Consider the following 19,579-nt stretch of genomic DNA (forward strand, 5'->3'; position numbering starts at 1 on the left):
TCTGGTGCAGGAACCAAGATTGGACAGGTCGCGGCCGCTTGCCCAGTCCGAAGGAATTGACTGGACCCTTGGGAGGTTTCTGCACCCGGGGGAACAGGAGTATTTGTTTTTATCTCCGGTCCTAAGGTCTTTGAGGTCTTTTTGTGTGGTGGGGAAGGCGCTGTTGGCCAGGGTTAAGGGATCGGAATATTCGGCAATTGCAATATCGGATCATGAGCCACATTGGGTAGACATGGTGTTGGAGAAGGGGGCAGTGCAGAGGTCAGGGTGGAGATTGGATGCGAGGTTGTTGGGGGGACTGAGGGTTTTGTGATAGGATTGGGAAAGTAATTGAGTAATACATGGGGTTTAATTGTATGGGAGAGGTTTTTCAGGGAAGCTCTGACGGCAGTGGTGAGGGGGGGAAGGTTTAAGGCAAAGGTGGACAAAGAGGAGGGTGGAGCAGCAAAGATTGATAGACGAGATGTTAGAGGTAGACAGGAGGTATGCAAAAGATATGGATCCAGCACTAAAGAGGTAGGAGTTCCAGGCAAGCTTTGATCAGCTGGCAGGCGAGGGGAGCAGTATGAATATGGGGAGAAAGCAGGCTGGTGTGGAGGGAGGCAGCGGCTGCGAGGGAAATTGTTCAGGTGCGGGATAGGACGGGGAAGTTGGTGGCAGCCCCGGACCAGATTAATAAGGTGTTTGAGGAGTTTTATGGGATGTTGTATAGGTCGGAGGCACTGGCTGAGGATCGGGAGATACAGGAGTTCCTGGATGGTTTGTAAAACCAGAGGTTGGGGGAGGAGGATAGGGCCACATTGGAGGGGACGATAGGGGAGGAGATAAATAAAGTGATTGGGAGCATGCAGTCAGGGCAGGGAGCAGGGCTGGATGGGTTGCTGGTAGAGTATTATAAGAAGTTTAGGGATAGTGTTTTTTTTAAATAAATTTAGAGTACCCAATTCATTTTTTCCAATTAAGGGGAAATTTAGCACGGCCAATCCACCTACCCTGCACATCTTTGGGTTGTGGGGGCGAAACCCATGCAAACGGGCAGAATGTGCAAACTCCACACGGACACTGACCCAGAGCCGGGATCAAACCTGGGACCTTGGCGCCGTGAGGCATCATGGCTAACCCCCTGCACCACCGTGCTGCCCAAGTTTAGGGATAGTTGGCGCCACTGATGGTGGTAATGTTCAAGGAGGCGATAGGGAGTGGGGTGTTGCCACAGACTTTGGGGCAGGCATCGATTTCTTTGTTGTTAAAAAAGGATAAGGATCAAACAGAATGTGGGTCTTATAGGCCCATATCACTCTTAAATGTGGATGCAAAGGTTTTGGTGTGTAGGTTGGAGTAGTGCCTCCCAAAAGGTGATAGGGGAAGATCAGATGGGGTGTGTGAAAGGGAGGCAGCTCTTTTTGAACATCCGGAGGGCACTGAATGTAGTTATGGCACCTGCAGAGGGGAGGGAGACAGGTGGTGGTGCACTGGACACCGAAGACCGGATAGAGTGGGGATATTTGATGGCGGCGTAGGATTGGACCGCTCTTTGCGGAGTGGGTACGTTTTAAAAAAATATATAAACAGGGAGCAGAGGGCAAGCGTCCACACAAATTGTATGAGTTTGGGGTACTTTGCTCTGCACCGAGGGACCAGGCAGGCGTATCCTATGTGTTCTCCCCCCCCCCCCCCTCCCCTGGTTTGTGCTTGCAATTGAGGTTTTGGCCATCGCGCTGAGAAGTTCAGGGTGTGGAACATAGGGTATCTTTGTACACAGATGATTTGTTATTGTATATGTCAGAACCAAGTGTGTCGATGGGAGGTATACTGGAAATGCTCAGTGTCCAGATCCTTTTCATGGTAGAAGCTCAATTTGGACAAAAGCAAATATTTTGATGTGTCCAGACCAGAGGTGAGGGGGGTCTGCCATTCCGTAGGGCGGCGACCCACTTCAGATACTTGGGAGTTCAGGTGGCATGGGATTGAGGGGTGGGGATCCATAGATATAGTGACAGGGATCAGTTCTGGGGCCTTTGTTGTTCGTGGTGTATATATAAATGATTTGGAAAATGTATCGGGTCTGATTAGCAAGTTCACAGACAACACAAAAATTAGTGGAGTTGCAGATAGTGAAGAGGATTGTCAATGGATATTGCAGGATATAAACTGGTTGGAGTCTTGGGCAGAGAAATGGCAGATGGAGTTATATCCAGACAAGTCAGAGGTAATGCACTTTGGAACGTCAATGCATATAGGAATTGCACAATAAATGATAGAACTCCTGTGAGTACTGACAGGCAGATAGATCTGGGTGTGCATGTCCACCAATCACAGAAAGTGGCAACACATGTGGATAAGGTGGTCAAGAAGGCATACGGTGTGCTGGCATTCAACGGTTGGGGCATTGAATATCAAAATTGGCTAGTCATGTTGCAGCTGTACAGGACTTTAGTTAGGCCTCATTTGGAATATTGTGTGCAATTCTCATCACCACCAGAAGGATGTGGATGCTTTGGAGAGTGTACAGAAGCGGTTTACTAGGGTGCTGCCTAGTGTGGAGGGCATTTGATACGAGGAGAGGTTAGATAAACTTGGTCTGTTCTCACTGGAATGACGGAGGTTGAGAGGCGACCTGATAGAGGTCTACAAGATTATGGGTGGCATGGACAGAGTGGATAGTAAGATGTTCTTTCCCAGGGTAGGAGAGTCAAGGGGGACATAGGTTTAAAGTGCGTGGGGAAAAGTTTAGAGCAGATGTGCAAAGCAAGTTTTTTTTTTTTAAAATACAGAGGGTGGTAAATATATGGAACTGGGGATCTGGTGGCCACAGGTATGATAGGGGCATTTAAGGGACATCTAGACAAAATTAAAAATAGGGTGAGAATGGAAGGATACGGACTCCGTAGTGCAGACTGTTTTAGTTCAGGCAGGTACCACGGTCGGCACAGGCTTGAAGGGCTGAAGGGCCTGCTCCTGTGCTGTGTTGTTATTTGTTCTTTGTTAAATGGCCAATTATATTCAGTTCAATGTTCTGATTCAAATATAATCTTACTAGTCTGATGGGGAGGTTGAAGGTGGCAAGGTAGAAGGGTTTTCCGCTGGCGGACCAGGTGCAGGCAATTAAGATGAATGTGTGGCTGTGGTTTTTGTTTATTTTTCAGTGCCTGCTGATCTTTTTGCCAAAGGCGGTTTTTAAGGAAGGGGAACCCTCCCCCCACTTCACCTAATCCACTCCAATATACCTTATCTTCCCTCCCCTAACCAGAAATACCCCATAGATCGCTGACACTGCCCCCTTCGCCATTCCCCCGTCATCGGCACCTTGTCAAACAATGTCAGGGCTGGCGCCATCAGAAAGCTCCATCTCCTTCTTAGCGAAATCTCAGACCTCCATATATAGAAACATCTCCCCCTACCCAAACTCTTATTTCTCCCCCAGCCTCGCAAACCAGCCGCCCGGAAACAGGTCCTTTATTATGCTAACTCCCCTCCTCCCATCTCTGAAAACTCCCATCCCACCTCCCTGGCTCAAACCCATAATTAATTTTCCCCTAAATCGGCATCTCCCTTGGCACTATCCACAACTTAAAATACAGCATCCCGATCTTTAAAGTCACCACCACCGGACACCCCAAATATTTTCCCAGGGCTATCAGAAGTGGCCAACACCCTCAGCCCCACCCCCTGCACAGACTCCCCTCCATTCTAACCTACTCGAAGTCTTCCTCCCCCCCACCCCCTTTCAAGAGCCCAAGGTTCTGATTGATGGCCTTTCTTCAATCATCTTTGCTAAACTGAGGGCAGCAGTGACCAAGTGTTTGCATGGGTTTTGCCTCTACAACCTAATGATGTGCAAGGTAGGTGGATTGACCATGCTAACTTGCTCCTTAATTGAAAAAACAACCGAATTGTGTACTCAATTTATTCTAAAAAATAAAAAATCTTTGCTAAATTGTTGCTATGACAGATTCTGTCGAAACCTGGTAAGGGAGTTGAACACGCAAACTTGAAATTCTTGCTGTGCTAGGCGTTCACCTTCAATGATGCATTACCTACATTCCACAGGGAGCATCTCATTCTTGAAAAATCAAGTCATTCATCAAGCCAAGGGAATATCAGTGAAACAAGAGGGCACAGATGTGACATGGAGATTGCAAATGCACTTAAATATTCACGGCTTGTAATGCTCGATTGATAGCCATTCAGAACAAGGCGATTCCCAGTTCAATCCTTTATCCAATGTGAACTAATCATTGGGTTCCAGTCTTTATATTGGGGTCTGCAGACAGGCACGAGATGTAGAGGAAACCATGCTGTTTCCACACCAGATTATCCACATAATCCCAGCTGGGAGGTTAAATTGAAGTGTGGCAGTCTTCCTCCTGCCCTGAATCAATTAGATATGATCATTAACCCAAGGTGTGCAATTACAGCCACTCCCCGAGAAAGTTTAATTTAATACAGAAGGTTTAGATTTTTCTCCCTTTTAAAAGGAGATGTCAATTAATCAGTTTATTATTTTTGGATTGCATGAAAAAAGAGTACAAGGCCATTGGGTCAAGGAACCATGGGTAGAAAATAGGAGCAGGAGGAGGTACAAAAGTGGTTAATTACTTTGTTGGTCATAAAGGACTCATCATCCAGAGGTGATGGAAGGCACTACATAAATACCAGTCTTTTAGGGCAGCATGGTGGAGCAGTGGGTTAGCCCTGCTGCCTCATGGCGCCAAGGTCCCAGGTTTGATCCCGGTTCTGGGTCACTGTTCGTGTGGAGTTTGCATTTTCTCCCAGTGTCTGCGTAGGTCTCGCCCACAACCCAAAAAGATGTGCAGGGTAGGTGAATTGGCCCTTAATTGGGAAAAAAAACAAACTGGCTTCTCTAAATTTATTTTTAAAAATATCTAGTGAATTTGTAAGTCGAGACCCCACCCGAAGCAAGGGGTTCATCTGGAATGGACATGAAACTGGCCAGACATTCCTAATCCAACTTTTACAAATTTGCAGGAAAGAGGCAGGCAGGAAATATCTGTTGACATATGCCAGGGACAGCAGGCCAGAGTTTATATCAAGGTTATCAATACTGACCAATATGAGCATGGGACTTCACTTAAACAGGATGACAACAAATGGTTAGGACTCCATCACCACTAATTTGGGGACTAGCTCTATTGAACAAGAGTGACACGACTGTCCAAGATTTAAAATGCCTCATTGATATTCCTGGTCCTTTAACCAATTAACTGGTCTCTGCTGCTGAATAGGCCAAGTTGTGAAAAAGGCCAAATGTGGCAACTATAGATGGTTAATAAATGTGGCTTTACCCTAATTCCCAAGAGCATACAATGGAAGATAAGAGGGCACACCAATGCTGAGATACAGGCTTGTGCATTCTTGAAACATTTTCTAACATAATTAACACAAGAGTGGAAAGCAGAGAAGGGCATGGGGAGAGTGCCAGTTAAACACTCTGCCTACTAATGTTCTGGAGTAAGAAACTGCACATTGTATCAGGGAACCATGAGAAACACTGTTTAAAGGTTATTAGTTTTATAAACCTGCTCAATTACGTAAAGCAACACATTGAATAAGATGAATCCAAGGCAAGATCTTCAGCAAATCCAACTGCCAGTGCTCCTCACTGGTCAAGGCTGCGTGTCATACTGGACTCACCAACTCCATTTTGCTCTCCACGGAGGAGTTTTTTTCAGCACTTTAACTAAGGCCATGTTTGGATCACACCTATTTTAATGCCCCCATGAACAGATCGCAGACTGTATGCAGAATATCTTTAACATTTTGCTGAAGGTGCAGGTTGAATGAATGAACCCAGATTTGTTTCTACTGGGAAAGACTGAACACAAGGCTGCTGAAAACCAAACAAAACCACTAGAAATGTGCACAAGAGAAAAGGTAATCAACTGAGAATTGACAGGTGTTTCGCTACTTGTGGATGTAGAAGCTCCATTTTCTTTAGAAGTCAAAAGAAATTGGAATAATTCCTGCACAAATCATTTGGTCAGCTTTCAAAATCAGTTGAGTTAGTGCTTCAAAGTAGTCACATTACTTGCCAGGACTCTTATTTTTCTCCAAATCTCCAAGAGAGGATCATGCAGATTCAGTTAGGAGACCTTTGCTCAAAGCACCCTCAAGGCACGTGCATAGGTTTAAGAACTAATTTACTTCAACACAATCTCAAGATATCCCAAAGTGTTTTACAACCTGTTATAAGCTTTAAATGTTATTGTAGCAAAGTACGAAACATGGGAACCATATTTCACAACCAAAGATCCACAGCAGAGATAGTGTCCAAATCAGCTGCAGGTGAGGGACAAATATTATCCACAATGTACTGTTTAATTCCCCTGGCCCTTTCTGAAACACCATGTTCACATGGGACAGACATGACCTTCATGTAACCTCATCTGAAAGACAAGTTAAAACTTCAGGAATTCTAGAAGCCTTAAAACGGTGTTGCTTGGACATTTGGTGACTATTTTGCAAAGTTTTTCAAAATGCTATCAGCTTGTCCAATTGCTCTCGCTCCACAAAAAGCACAGACCATTATTATGTCACTCTTATAAAGTATCAATTTTCCAACCGTCAGCACCACATTACTGCTCAGTTCCTAGCCATTATGACATAATAAAAATTGCAAATGGTTCCCTAGTACTGAAATGTCAGTTCACGGTTAGGCTTACCAAGGAGCTCTGCAACTCCTGTATGAATGTCAAAGAAGTCATTAGCGAGAAGAGGATCTTTGGTTTGATTGTAATGTTTAGCAATGGCATCAAAAAGCAGCATTTTGCATTGGTCTATGTCAGAGGATGATTCTGGAAGGTTCCTGCTGATCTCCACCACTCTGCTGTCCGGGAGGAACTCCAGTAAATCAATTGCAGATGACAGCCAATCATTTTCCCTAGGGAGTGTGAAAAATGCAAGGGTTAAATAGTCTTTAAGGCAAGTACTTTCCTGGCAAATTTAAGCTCTTAATGCATCCAGCAGTATTTTTAGGCTCACTAATACAGCAGATCTCAGTCCCTCACGAGACTTGGTTCTTCATGGGAACCTAGGCACAAAGACTGCTCACCCTCATCTTCATCTGAGCCAGCGAACTCAACCTAAAAAGGCCAAGGGCAGCAGGTGCAAAGGAACACCACCTCAAATCACACCAACCCTACTTGGAAATACATTGTCGCTCTTTGAATCCGAGCATTGTACATCCCTATTCCACAGCACTACAGGTGTATTCACCACCACTGACTGCAGATCAAAAAGGTGCAACTAGTTATAATCCCAAATTATAATCCTTGCCTTTAGGAGGCAGAAGAAATAATCCAGATTCTTAAAACATGGATGAGGATGATGCAGATATAAACAAACTATACGGTCCAATAGAATGCAAAGTACAGACGCAAGGATCAAATCCTTCCCTCTTTTACAACAGCCACATGGAATACTTACCAGGTGTGTGGCATGTACAATGCTATGTTGGGTAGCCACTTCAAAGCAAAAACAAGTTGGATAAATACTTTGTTCAAGAGGAGGTGCATTATAGGTGCTTCAATGAGCAATTCTACCAGCATGAGAAAAATGGACAATTTGGAATGAACAGGTCAACTCCTTCGGATGCCAGTTTTTACAAATCTACAAAACGGCAACCCAATGCTGGCTAGTTGAAGTTACAAGTCACGAGAGAGGGTGAAACAATTAAACGGACAGACTGTCCTACAAAACACGTACCGAGAATCGCCAAAGGCCTTTAGGATTTCCCGGTCCAGATGGTTGTTTGTAATGACATCAGTGTTGGTGCTCACATTTTGTGGCTTTGACCGATGCTCTTTCCTATCCAACAGAGTGTCCAGGATTGGGAGTTCAATCAACTGGAGCAGCCGTAAAATTGTTTGTTCCTGCCATACCTCAACGACCACTACAAAAGAAAAAAAAAGTCGTCATCTGAGATTTCACTCAACCTAAAAGTTTGAGAAACTGCCCGAACAATTTACCCAAAGACAGACTTTGCCATAAGTTTCTAGGTATACACATGCTGAATTGGTTGTTTGTATTCAGTGACTACATAAAGATTTTACAGCAGAGCTATTCATTGCACACAAAGAACCTTGCAAAGTGCCAGGGCTAAAGTGGGTAGAGAAGGATGTTAATGATATGCAGGATTGTTTGCAATGCTGAAGAGATTTTGAAAAATCACTTTTGTACTGACAATATCCAGATAGCGTTTAGGCCACTACAGAACATATTACTGTATTTAATTTTTATTGTTTTTAATTTGAAAGTTTAGATAAGTAGTTTTGCTCAACACCACCTTCTCATGTGCAACTGGGGATGAGTAGTAAGCACTGGCCTTGCCAGTTTTAAGTTGCTGTAAAATGCTATTTCTTTTGATTACACGTTTAATAACTAGCAACAATTATTTTGCATGTCCTGGCTTTGTAGATATTGAACCATTGAAAAATGATCCTTCTTATTGAAGATACTTACACCAAAATATGCATTTTCTTTTCCAATTAAGGAGCAATTTAGCATGGCCAATCCACCTATCCTGCTTGTTGGGGTGAGACCCAAGCAGACAGAAGGAGAATATGCAAACTCTACACGGACAGTGACCCAGGGCCAGGATTAACCACTGCACCACCCTCCAAAGAGGCTGGTATGTATCATAGCAAAAGGTTTGTTGAAGTGAGGTTTAGCTGTGGACTTTTATCAAAGATTTTTTTTTAATTGTATAAGTTACATCTTTACAGCTTTAAATCTTAATAGTGGAATATAGTTAAAAGTGTAGCATTAGTTCAAAATCAGGTGCAGTCAAGTCAAAATAGTGAATGCTGCACTCCCAATAAGTTCAAGTCGGCATAAAAACAGAATATGCTGGATAAACTCATATGGCAGCATCTGTGGCGAGAGCGGGCAGCACGGTGGCACAGTGGTTAGCACACCTGCCTCATGGCACGGAGGTCCCAGGTTTGATCCCAGCTCTGGGTCACGTGTGGAGTTTGCACATTCTTCACGTGTTTGCATGGGTTCCGCCCCCACAACCCAAAGATGTGCAGGGTAGGTGGATTGGCAATGCTAAATTGCCCCTTAATTGGAAAAAATGAATTGGGAACTCAAATTTATTTTTAAAAATCTGTGGCGAGAGACACAGAGTTAACGTTTACAGCCCATATGACCCTTCTGTTTCTCTCTGCACAGATGTTGCCACACCTCCAGCATTTTCTTTTTCCCCCCTTAAGAAAATCAATTTCCAATTCCTGGTTTTCCAATTAAGGAGCAATTTAGCATGGTCAATCTAGCTACCCTGCACATCTTATTTTGGATTTTCTGTGGGGGTGGGACTCCCGCAGACACTGGGAGAATGTGCAAACTCCACATGGACAGTGACCCAGGGCTGGGATCAAACCCAGGTCCACGATGCCGTGAGGCAGCAGTGCTAACCACTGTGCCACCCACACATTCAGCATTTTGTTTTTATTTCAGATTTCCAAGCATCTGCAGTATTTCACTTATCTTACTTCGAATAGGCAGGGGGTTTAGCGGCATGGCTCAGGTGAGAGATAGGGTCACTCTCCATGTGGAGTTTGCACATTCTCCCCATGTCTGCGCGGGTTTCACCCCCACAACCCAAAGATGTCCAGGTTAGGTGGATTAGCCACACTAAATTGTCCCTTAATTGAAAAAAAATAATTGGGTACTCTAAAATTAATAAGAAAAAATTGTTCAAAAAAAATTTCAATTTAATTCTTCAGGATGTGGGTCTGCATTTATTGCCCTTCCCAGTCACAGAGGATGGAGGTGGGCCTTCTACAAGAGCCACTCAGTCCTTATTGTAGTTCCACAATGTGGTTCAAGACAGGAAATTTCAGGGTTTTGAGCCAGCAATGAAGATACGGTGCTATAATGCTCAAGTCAAAATGGTAAGTGGGATTAGCAGTAATGTGCGTGAATGTGCTGCACTTGTCCTTCTCCAAACAGTGGAGGTTCTGTTTTGGAAGCAAGTGTTGAAGAAGCCAGCAGCACAGTGGCACAGTGTTTAGCATTGCTGCCTCACAGCTTTTGAGGTCCCAGGTTCGATCCAGTGTCTGGGTCACTGTGGAGTTTGCATGTTCTCCCCATGTTTGCGCGGGTTTTGCCCCACAACCCAAAAGATGTGCAGGGTAGGTGGATTGGCCATGCTAAATGCCCCTTAATTGGCAACTCAAATTTTTTTTTTAAAAAAGTGTTGAAGAAACCTTGGGAATATATTGAATCAACTGGTATTGGCTTTGCATTACAATTGATTTTGCTCCCTAGGCTGAGAAAAAGGGTTAGTTATTGCTTAAAAACCTCTGTTCTTGCTCACTGTAGAACCTGGTGAAAATGCTCACACACCACGACCAAGGTCTAATAGGCTATCAACACTCGCTCTTTAGGTTTGTATGCAAATAGCTGCCTGGGGAAGTTACCAGAGCTGTCAGCAGCTATGGAAACATACTTTGCGACCTTCAGAAGGTGAAACACTCAAGATTAAGAAGTCATAGCTAATGCAACAAAGAGTAGATTAGCTGAGAACAGGTGCAGTTCACATTAGCAAATCTGAACAATTGATCTATAGACTACACTGCAAAGCAAGTGGCAATTAAAAGGTGCAATCAAGTGCTGTTGTAATTCAACGTGATAAGCGACACTCACCTGTCGGAGACAATTGTGATGTTTCAATGTGAGATGGAGTTACAGGTTTTAAACTCAAATTACTCAGCAGTTCTTCTAATGAGCTGTCATGTGGATTAGCATCTGTACATGTGGAAAAATGAACTTGTTCTTGCCTAAGAACAAGAAAAGGCTTAAAATTACAAAATTAATGTGAAGGATTGTTCATCCAACCACCCAAGTTAAATGAATTATGTAATCACGTTAATATTTATGAAAGCCCTACTTCACTTTGATTTTCCGTTACCTTTCAAGTCTTATGAACTGGAAGACATGTTGCTTTAGAAAACCTGAACTGTAACACCACTGATCAAATTTCCAAACCTCATATCAACATCCAGGTCAAAGACTGGGCAGAAAAACTACTTGAGCCAGTAGTACGTGGGCAGGAGTTCCATTCTCAGGTTGTCATCCTCAAGCTTGCAATGAAATATTCCATCCTTTCGTTTTCTCCCTTCCTAGCATGCACTGGCTAAATTTGTAGATTAGTTAAGCCAGAAGCTTTGACTAATAATGTCACCATTGGCGGTCTGGTAATCAGTACAGGAAATAGCAACCATGAAACTTGAACTGTCATAAATACCCAACTCTCTTACTTGCCCAGATCTTTTCCAACTCCAGCCCTCGAGTACATCAGAACACAAGGACTAAAAATGCTTTCTATCAAATCACTTCAAAGTTAACAGTAAAATAAAAGTTTGCCAGCGACATCAACATCCTTAGATCAAGTCCACCTTTTGCCAGTAACTAGCACAGTTCGAAAGTACCACAGTAAATAATGCGTTTAAAAAGAAAGTGAGTAATACTCAGTCTCGCAGAATCTGTGGACAGAACACGGTCAACATTTCAGTGACATTTCATTAGATTTCAAAGATTATTGACTTGAAATGTCAATTCTCTCTCCACAGATACTGCCAGACATGTCAGCACCCAGAGCATTTTGCTTTTGGAGTGTTGATCATAACAAAATACACTAATAGGTTAAGTTAGGTTAAGTTAGAATGGTGGCAGGTGGAATTTAATCAGGGGACGCGAGGGGTCATCCACAGCTGTTTCAAGTTAGATGGATCAGAGTATTTTCTGTCTGTTTTGGTTCCAGGACCAAAGATGTGCAGATTAGGTGGATTGGCCAAGCTTAATTGCCCAGTGTTCAAAAAGGTTAGATGTCGTTACTGGGTTACAGGGATAGATGGAGGTGTGGGCTTAGGTAGGGTGATCTTTCTATGGGCCAGTGCAGACTCGATGGGCTGAATGGCCTCTTGCAGCACTGTACATTCTATGTCTATGACCCGTCCAAGCGCAGACTAGCTGAATTTGGTTTACTGGGAAGTAGAATCATCGACTCCTCTGGTATGGGCCAGCTACTGACAGGTGGCACGATGAGAATGCTGATCATTGCCACCAAGCTCACACCAAACTTTTGATGTGCAAAACTAGTGGTATTCTTCAACCAAATCTACTATCCAGCTCCCAGTCCTAAGCAATGCTGCCCCAATCCCCCACAAGACAGTAATTGCAGCAAGCAAGCTACTGGAGAAGGTCTACTCCAACACTTGCCCTTAATCACCTCTTCGCTCACCAGCAGTATGCCTTCCCTCATGCCACCCCATATGGATTAAACCCACCATGCCAAGGAGTAACAAAGATGACCCATGACAGGAACAGCAGAGGAAAACATCCACTGAAAAACTCTCATTTTAGACCCTATTGCTCATCTACCTGGCTTATAATCTCCAATAGTGTTGGTGGGCCCTTTCAACTATTTCTGGATTGTACCACTGTGCAGCCATCCAACTTCAATGGGGTCACCAAGACCACACAGGCTGGAGCTTTGGGACAGGCTAAACAATTTTTCAAGTTGTCAAGGAAGTGTCTACAGACTGGAGGCAGCACGGTGGCACAGTATTTAGCACTGCTGCCAACAGCACCAGGAACCCGGGTTCAATTCTGATCTCGGGTGACCGTCTGCGTGGAGTTCGCACATTCTCCCCGTGTCCGTGTGGGTTCCCTCTGGGTGCTCCGGTTTCTACCCACAGTCCAAAGATGCACAGGTTAGGTGGATTGGCCATGTCAAATTGCTCCTTAGGTGAGGGTAGCACAGTGGCGCAAGTGGTTAGCATAGTTGCATCACAGTGCCAAGGTCCCAGGTTTGATCCTGGCTCTGGGTCACTGTCCGTGTGGAGTTTGCACATTCTCCCCGTTTTGCGTGGGCTTCGCCCCCACAATCCAAGAGATGTGCAGGATATGTGGATTGGTCACACTAAATTGCCCCTTAATTGGAAAAAATTAATTGGACTCTAATTTTGATTTTAAATTGCTCCTTAGTTTCCAAAGGTTAGGTGGTGTTACAGGGATAGGGTGGAGAGTTGGGCCTAGGTAGGGTGTTCTTTCAGAAGGTCGGGCCGGTGCAGGCTCAATGGGCTGAATGGCCTCCTTTTGTACTGTAGGGATTCTGATGATTTTAAACTGGGAAGGCAGAATTTAAAACTCAATCTAGCCACCAACAAGGCTATTGCTTGGCTCTATGACTATGCACATGGCAAATAAATATAATAAATAGAAGTGCATGCGCAGAGTGGTGAGATGCCCATTAGTAGAGCACCAATTATTGAAATCATTAAAAGCTGCAAACAAGAATTTAATGGGATGTTGACACTTACCTCAAGGGGTCCGGAGTACAAAGCAGTGTAAGTAATGCCACAGTTGTACAGAGTAAATGCATTCAGTTCCAAGTACTGCATCTTCGAGATGATGCATTGGCCTTCGACGGGTTAGAACACATTCACCAGGACAGTACTAGGGTTAAAAATGTTCAGACCATGTTTGTACCCCTACAATGTCACCTGTAAAAAAGCCATTGATGCTGCGATGGGGCAAGAGGTCATTTGAAAGTTTAAAAACTGAAATGGAGGGCAGCACAATGGCACAGTGGTTAGCATTGAGACTACGGCGCTGAGGACCTGGGTTCAATCCCGGACCTGGGTCACTGTCAGTGTGGAGTTTGCACATTCTTCCTGTGTCTGTGCGAGTTTCACCCCCACAACCCAAAGATGTGCAGTTAGGTGGATTGACCACTCTAAATTGCCCCTTAATTGGGGGAAAAAAAATAATTGGGTACTCTATAAATTTATTTTTAAAAACCTGAAATTAATAGATTTGTGTTAGGCAAGGGTATCAAGGACCAGTAGATGGGAGTCAAGATATGGATCAGCCATGATCTCACTGAACAGCAGACTGGTCTACCCCTGCTCAGAAGAGTTAGTTAACCTATTCTAACAGTTAGATAAATTTCCCAAACACTCGAGCCGCTTTAGTTTTGAGCAAGTTCTCACTGGCAGGGACACAGGTTACTCTGTACAACTGTGGCATTACTTATACTGATTTGTACTCCAGACCCCTTGAGGTAAGTGGTCAACATCCCATTAAACTCTCGTTTGCAGCTTTTAATTATTTATATAATTGGAGCCCTACTAATCGATGCTGCAACAACATTTTACCTCTCCCAAGACATCGTGAGGGCTCAGCTGAAGAAAGGAACCAGTCATCCACACCTTCTATTGGTGGCGGCTAGTCATAGCAATACTGATGCTTATTGGAATCCTGCACTCTGTTCCTGCTGACTGTATAAGGAGGATCAGGTGTCCAATTGTAGAAGAGACTCAAGCCAAATTTAGTCTCGCTCATATGTTATGCAGATATGCAAAACCATTTTATTTATTTATTTTATTTAAGAGTACCCAATTCTTTTTTCCCCCAATTAAGGGGTAATTTAGCGTGGCCACTCCACCTACCCTGCCCATCTTTTGGTTTTTGGGGGCGAAACCCACGCAACACGGCGAGAGAGTGTGCAAACCACACAGACAGGGACACAGGGCCTGGATCGAACCTGGTACCTCTGCGCTGTGCGGCAACCGTGCTAACCACTGTGCTACCATGTTGCCCAGATGCAAAACCATTTAAGAAGCACGTCTTTAATAATATTATTATTAAAAGTAGATTCCAAAATGACAAGTTGTCTAGAGTTGTAATCATCGGAAAGTTCAAGGTCTTTTCTCATACTGCAGTGAACAGCTTCCAATACTGCAATCAGCTGTCACTTCTACAAGGAGAAGAATGTCAGATTACAGATCTAAACTTACCTCCTACATAATCCATTGAACCCTGGACTGGGAGCCTGGCATTTATTCACAACATCAACCCACCTATGCATTGTGGTAAATCTGTACAGACTGCAGTTACTGTCCTCAAAGGTAGACTCTTTATCTTTGCCAAAAAGCTTTGTACCAACTGCTTCATAAACCTTATTGTCCATCAAAGCCTGACAGAGCCGTACCACTTTTGACCGAGAGATTTCGGCCTGGCCAAAATAGTTATTCTGCAGAAGGTGACTCAGAATGAGGTCCACAGCATCAGAGCCAAGGAAGCAGTCATCATGATGTTTCAGATGGTGTCTGCGACGTTTCACCTCCACCTCTGACTGAAGGGCAACAATTATGTTGCACCAAATATGAGTTGCTCTAAACGGCTTCATGGTAGGCAATTCTGAAAGAGAAACCAACCAGTGAAATTAGCATTGCAAGACAGGAGCACAGAATTTAGGCCGACATTGCTGTTATAATAGCAAGGGAATGTCATATGGTCATTTTTCAGATGGGGTGTGAAACAGAGGCCCAGTCCACTGTATCGGGTGAAGGTTAAAGTATCTTGCATTTACTTGAGGGAGTTCTCCCTTGTGTCCTGGGTTAATATTCATCATTCAACCAACACCACTTAAAAGCTATCATCATCACATTGTTGTCGGCAAATTGACCACTATGTTTCGTATAATATCACAACAGTGACTGCACTTCAAAAATAAAGTACTGTGTTGGCTGGAAAGCATTGCCTGATGTCTGGAGGTCTTGAAAGGTGCTATATGAATACAAGATTTCCTTGACTACATGACAAAGTTGAGATCTAATGTCTCTGGACTATATAGAGCTCCAGTCTCAAAGTCTTTAAGAGGAATCAGCCTTCAAGATGCAAGACTAATGGTGGTAACTCAGTCCACTCTGCCCAGTTGCTAATTTAGAATGGCCATATGCTCAAGAGCTCATCTGCACACATGACAGTAAAATGGTGGGGCCAGGTAGAGCATCAATATGTCTTTCAAGATGGCACCGGAGCGAGGCAATTCTCTGCAAGCTCTCCCCAACAGATCCACTTTTTACTTAACTTGTACTCGTTCTAATCTTTTAAAAATTAATTCTAAAGCTAACATTATTACTAACCTCTCTTTTACATTGTATATCTTGTGTTGCCCTATTATGTATTTTCTTGAATTTTGTTTAATTCCTTTTCTTCCCATGTACTGAAAATTCCCTTTTCTTCCCATGTACTGAATGATCTGTTGAGCTGCTTGCAGAAAAATACTTTTCACTGTACCTCGGTACACGTGACAAACAAATCCAATCCAATCCACATATTGCATCAAGCTTATCCTTGAAGGGTTTTTCTGAGCTCGGATCAATTGGTAGCACTCGCCTCCGATTCACAAGATTCTGGGTTCAAGTCGCACTCCCAAGTCTTGGGCACAAAAACCAAGGCTGACACTCCAATGCAGTACTGGTCAATATTTATTCCTCAATCAATGTGAAAAATTAATTATACAGTCATTATTACATTGCAGTTTGCAGAATTTTGCCATGCACATATTGGTTGCCTCGTTTCCTACATTACAAGTGACTACACTTCAAAGGTAGTCAAGCAATGCAGAAATAAATTCAAGTCTTTTTCCTTCCTGCATCACAACCCATGAACTACATTCATGGCCAGAATTTAGGTTCCAGAAAGCGACCCACAAAAACCAAACATGCAACCTTATTCAATGCTCTGTATGGTTCAAGCCTAGAAGGAAAGAATAGCCAAATTTATTGCAAGTTGTAGAAAACAGGAGTATAAAAAAAAGATGAAAATTGCCAAGAGAATAAGATACGAAGAAAGATAAAGCAGATAGAAATGATAGTGATTAGGGCAGCATGGTGGCTCAGTGGGTTAGCACTGCGGCCTCACGGCGCCGAGGTCCCAGGTTCGATTCCGGCTCTGGGTCACTGTCCGTGTGGAGTTTGCATATTCTCCTCGTGTTTGCGTGGGTTTTGCACCCACAACTCAAAAAAGTGCAAGCTAGATGGATTGATCACCCTAAACTGCCCCTTAATTGGAAAAAATGGGGTACTCTAAATTTAAAAAAAAAGAAATTAGTGTTTTTCCACACCCCTAATTTTCATTGCTCCAATATTGGTGGCTGTGCCTTCAGCCATCTAGGCCCTAAACTCCAATACCCTCCCCAAAATCTCTCAAGAATCGCCCAAGATTTGGTTTAAAACTTGCTTCTTCAGATAAGCTTTTTGCTCAGTCCTAATGTCGGCTTATATAGTGTGACAAATTTTGTTTGGTGTAGCTCCTGTGAGGCATCTTGGGATGTTCTATTATAGAACATAGAACAGTACAGCACAGAACAGGCCCTTCAGCCCTCTATGTTGTGCCGCCTTGTCCGAAACCAAGATCAAGCTATCCCACTCCCTGTCATTCTGGTGTGCTCCATGTGCCTATCCAATAACCGCTTGAAAGTTCATAAAGTGTCCGACTCCACTATCACAGCAGGCAGTCCATTCCACACCCTAACCACTGAGTAAAGAACCTACCTCGGACATCCCTCCAATATCTCATAGTTATGCCCCCTTGTAACAGCTACATCCACCCGAGGAAATAGTCTCTGAACATCCACTCTATCTATCCCCCCCTCATCATCTTATAAACCTCTATTAAGTCACCTCTCATTCTCCTCCACTCCAAAAGAGAAAAGTCCTAGCTCCCTCAATCTTTCCTCATAAGACCCATCCTCCAAACCAGGCAGCATCCTGGTAAATCTCCTTTGCACCCTTTCCAATGCTTCCACATCCTTCCTGTAGTGATGTTAAAAGGCGTCACCTAAAAGTTGTTAGTGTCATAGTAGACATGAAAAACAAATAGTTGTAGTATATTAAATGTGACCCAGGAAAATGGTAAATATGTCAAATAAATGCTTTGCTTACATTGTCACAGAAGTGTGCATTAGTGAAAATGTACTGGAAGAATAATCAGCCAAAAGCTGCCTGACCAGGCTGAAGGATTTCCTTACACTGAAGCAAACAAAACCAAATGGTATTTATTACTTGGGTGTGGACAACTCGAGTTACCTGAAGAATTCTTCCAATGCATTTTCATTAACACACTGGCGACAAAACAACCAAATAATTTATTTAGTATCTTACCCATTTAACCATCCTTTAAGTTAATTATAGACAGTTGTGTAGGAAAGCTGGGTATAGAGGGTTGTGGGCCAATGCAGAGCAATTGGGACTAGCTTAGTGGTAAAAACTGGACGACATTGACCAGTTGGGCCCAAAGACCTGTTTTCATGCTGTAAACCTCTATGGCTCCAAGAAAAACACTGAAAAACATAAATGCAGCCGAAAAATGTAAAGTCTCTCTCCCAGTTCTGACGACAAGCATCCCATGCTGAAGGAAGTCAGAATAAATAACAGGAACAGGACAAAATCAAAGCAAAATACTGCAGATGCTGGAAATCTGAAATAAAACTGAAAAATGCTGGTCTGCAGCATCCATGGAGAGCAATTCTCTTCCTCACCCTTTCCAAATCCTAGACATCCTTCCTAAAGTATGCCCCCATAATGGAACACAATACTCCAGCTGAGGCTCAATCTTAATGTTCAACAAACTTTGTTGCTTTTGCAGCCTACCTCAAAATAACAGCCTTATCAACTTGCCCATGCGTGTACACATCCTATGTCTCAGCTCATGCACCCCCATTTCACCATTTAGTTATTACCTCTCTACCAAAGTGCTATAATTTCATAATTCTGTGGTTTAAATTTCAATTTCACCTGTCAGTGCCTTCCTGAAGTCTATACTGTCTTCGGAGTATACTTCTTTATCAAGATTCAGGTCGACTGCAAAACTTTGAAATTATGACCAGATTTAGGGAATCCATATTTACCAAAAAAAAGGGGCAACTGTCCCAATAGCGACCCTTGAGCAACACCACTGGACATCTCTCGCTCTCAGACAACCCTTTTGCCACTACTACAGCCAATTCTATATCCATATATTACTGGGAAAACAAATTAAATATGACAGCCATACAAGATGATTACGTTGCATGACCAAATGTTTGGTCAAAGAGCGTCTTTAAGGAGTGTCTTAAAGAAGGAGAGATGGAAAAAGGGAATTCCAGACATACAGATAGTTATAGACAGCTGAAGTCACAGCCACCTAAGGAAGAGGAATCCAGATCAGGGATGCTGAAGATTCCCAGAGGTGGAGGTGGAGGACAGATGCAAACAGTGCCAAGGAGGTCCGGCCATCCACACCCACATGTTCTGGTCTTGCCCCAGCCTTCTTCGAGGCAATGACCAAAGTGGTGGGATAAGGGTGGAGCTGTGCCCAAAAGTGGCAGTCTTCAGGGTATCAGACCAGCCAGATCTCTTCATGGGGAGGAGGCCTTTGCCTCCCTGATTGCCCACCATAGAATCCTGTTCGGCTGGCGGTCAGCAGCACCACCTAAAGCTGCAGACTGGCTGTCTGACCTATCGGAATTTCTCCAAATGGGAGAAAATCAAATTCGCCATCCGGGGGTTGGAAGGTGGTTTCCTCAGAACATGGAACCCATTCACCCAACAGTTCCGGGACCTGTTTGTGGCCAACGGACAAACAAATAAATAGTCAAGTAGCCAAGAGTCAGGGGAAAGTAGCCAAGACGTGAGCAAAGAAAGGGGGGGGGGGGGGGGGGGGGGGAAAGGCAGGAGGGGATAGCTGAAAAGAAAAGGGAAGCTGCAGAGAGGGACAGGTAAGG

General features: G+C 43.7%; 1 protein-coding gene across 3 annotated transcripts in view; it reads right to left on the reverse strand.

The window, feature by feature from the left end:
• LOC119971759 (DEP domain-containing protein 7-like) overlaps nt 1-19,579 on the reverse strand; it is a 64,412-nt gene that overhangs the window by 34,707 nt on the left and 10,126 nt on the right. For 2 of the 3 annotated variants that reach the window (XM_038807818.1, XM_038807820.1), the window contains exons 2-5: nt 14,826-15,228; nt 10,669-10,802; nt 7,726-7,912; nt 6,684-6,901 (exon numbers count right to left, since the gene is read on the reverse strand). In XM_038807818.1, the coding sequence (XP_038663746.1) occupies nt 6,684-6,901; nt 7,726-7,912; nt 10,669-10,802; nt 14,826-15,228 (942 nt within the window). The remainder of the gene's footprint in view (nt 1-6,683; nt 6,902-7,725; nt 7,913-10,668; nt 10,803-14,825; nt 15,229-19,579) is intronic. The other variant, XM_038807819.1, reaches the window with a different exon arrangement.

This window comes from Scyliorhinus canicula, chromosome 9, assembly GCF_902713615.1.
Source record: "Scyliorhinus canicula chromosome 9, sScyCan1.1, whole genome shotgun sequence".
Classification (NCBI taxonomy): Eukaryota; Metazoa; Chordata; class Chondrichthyes; order Carcharhiniformes; family Scyliorhinidae; genus Scyliorhinus; species Scyliorhinus canicula.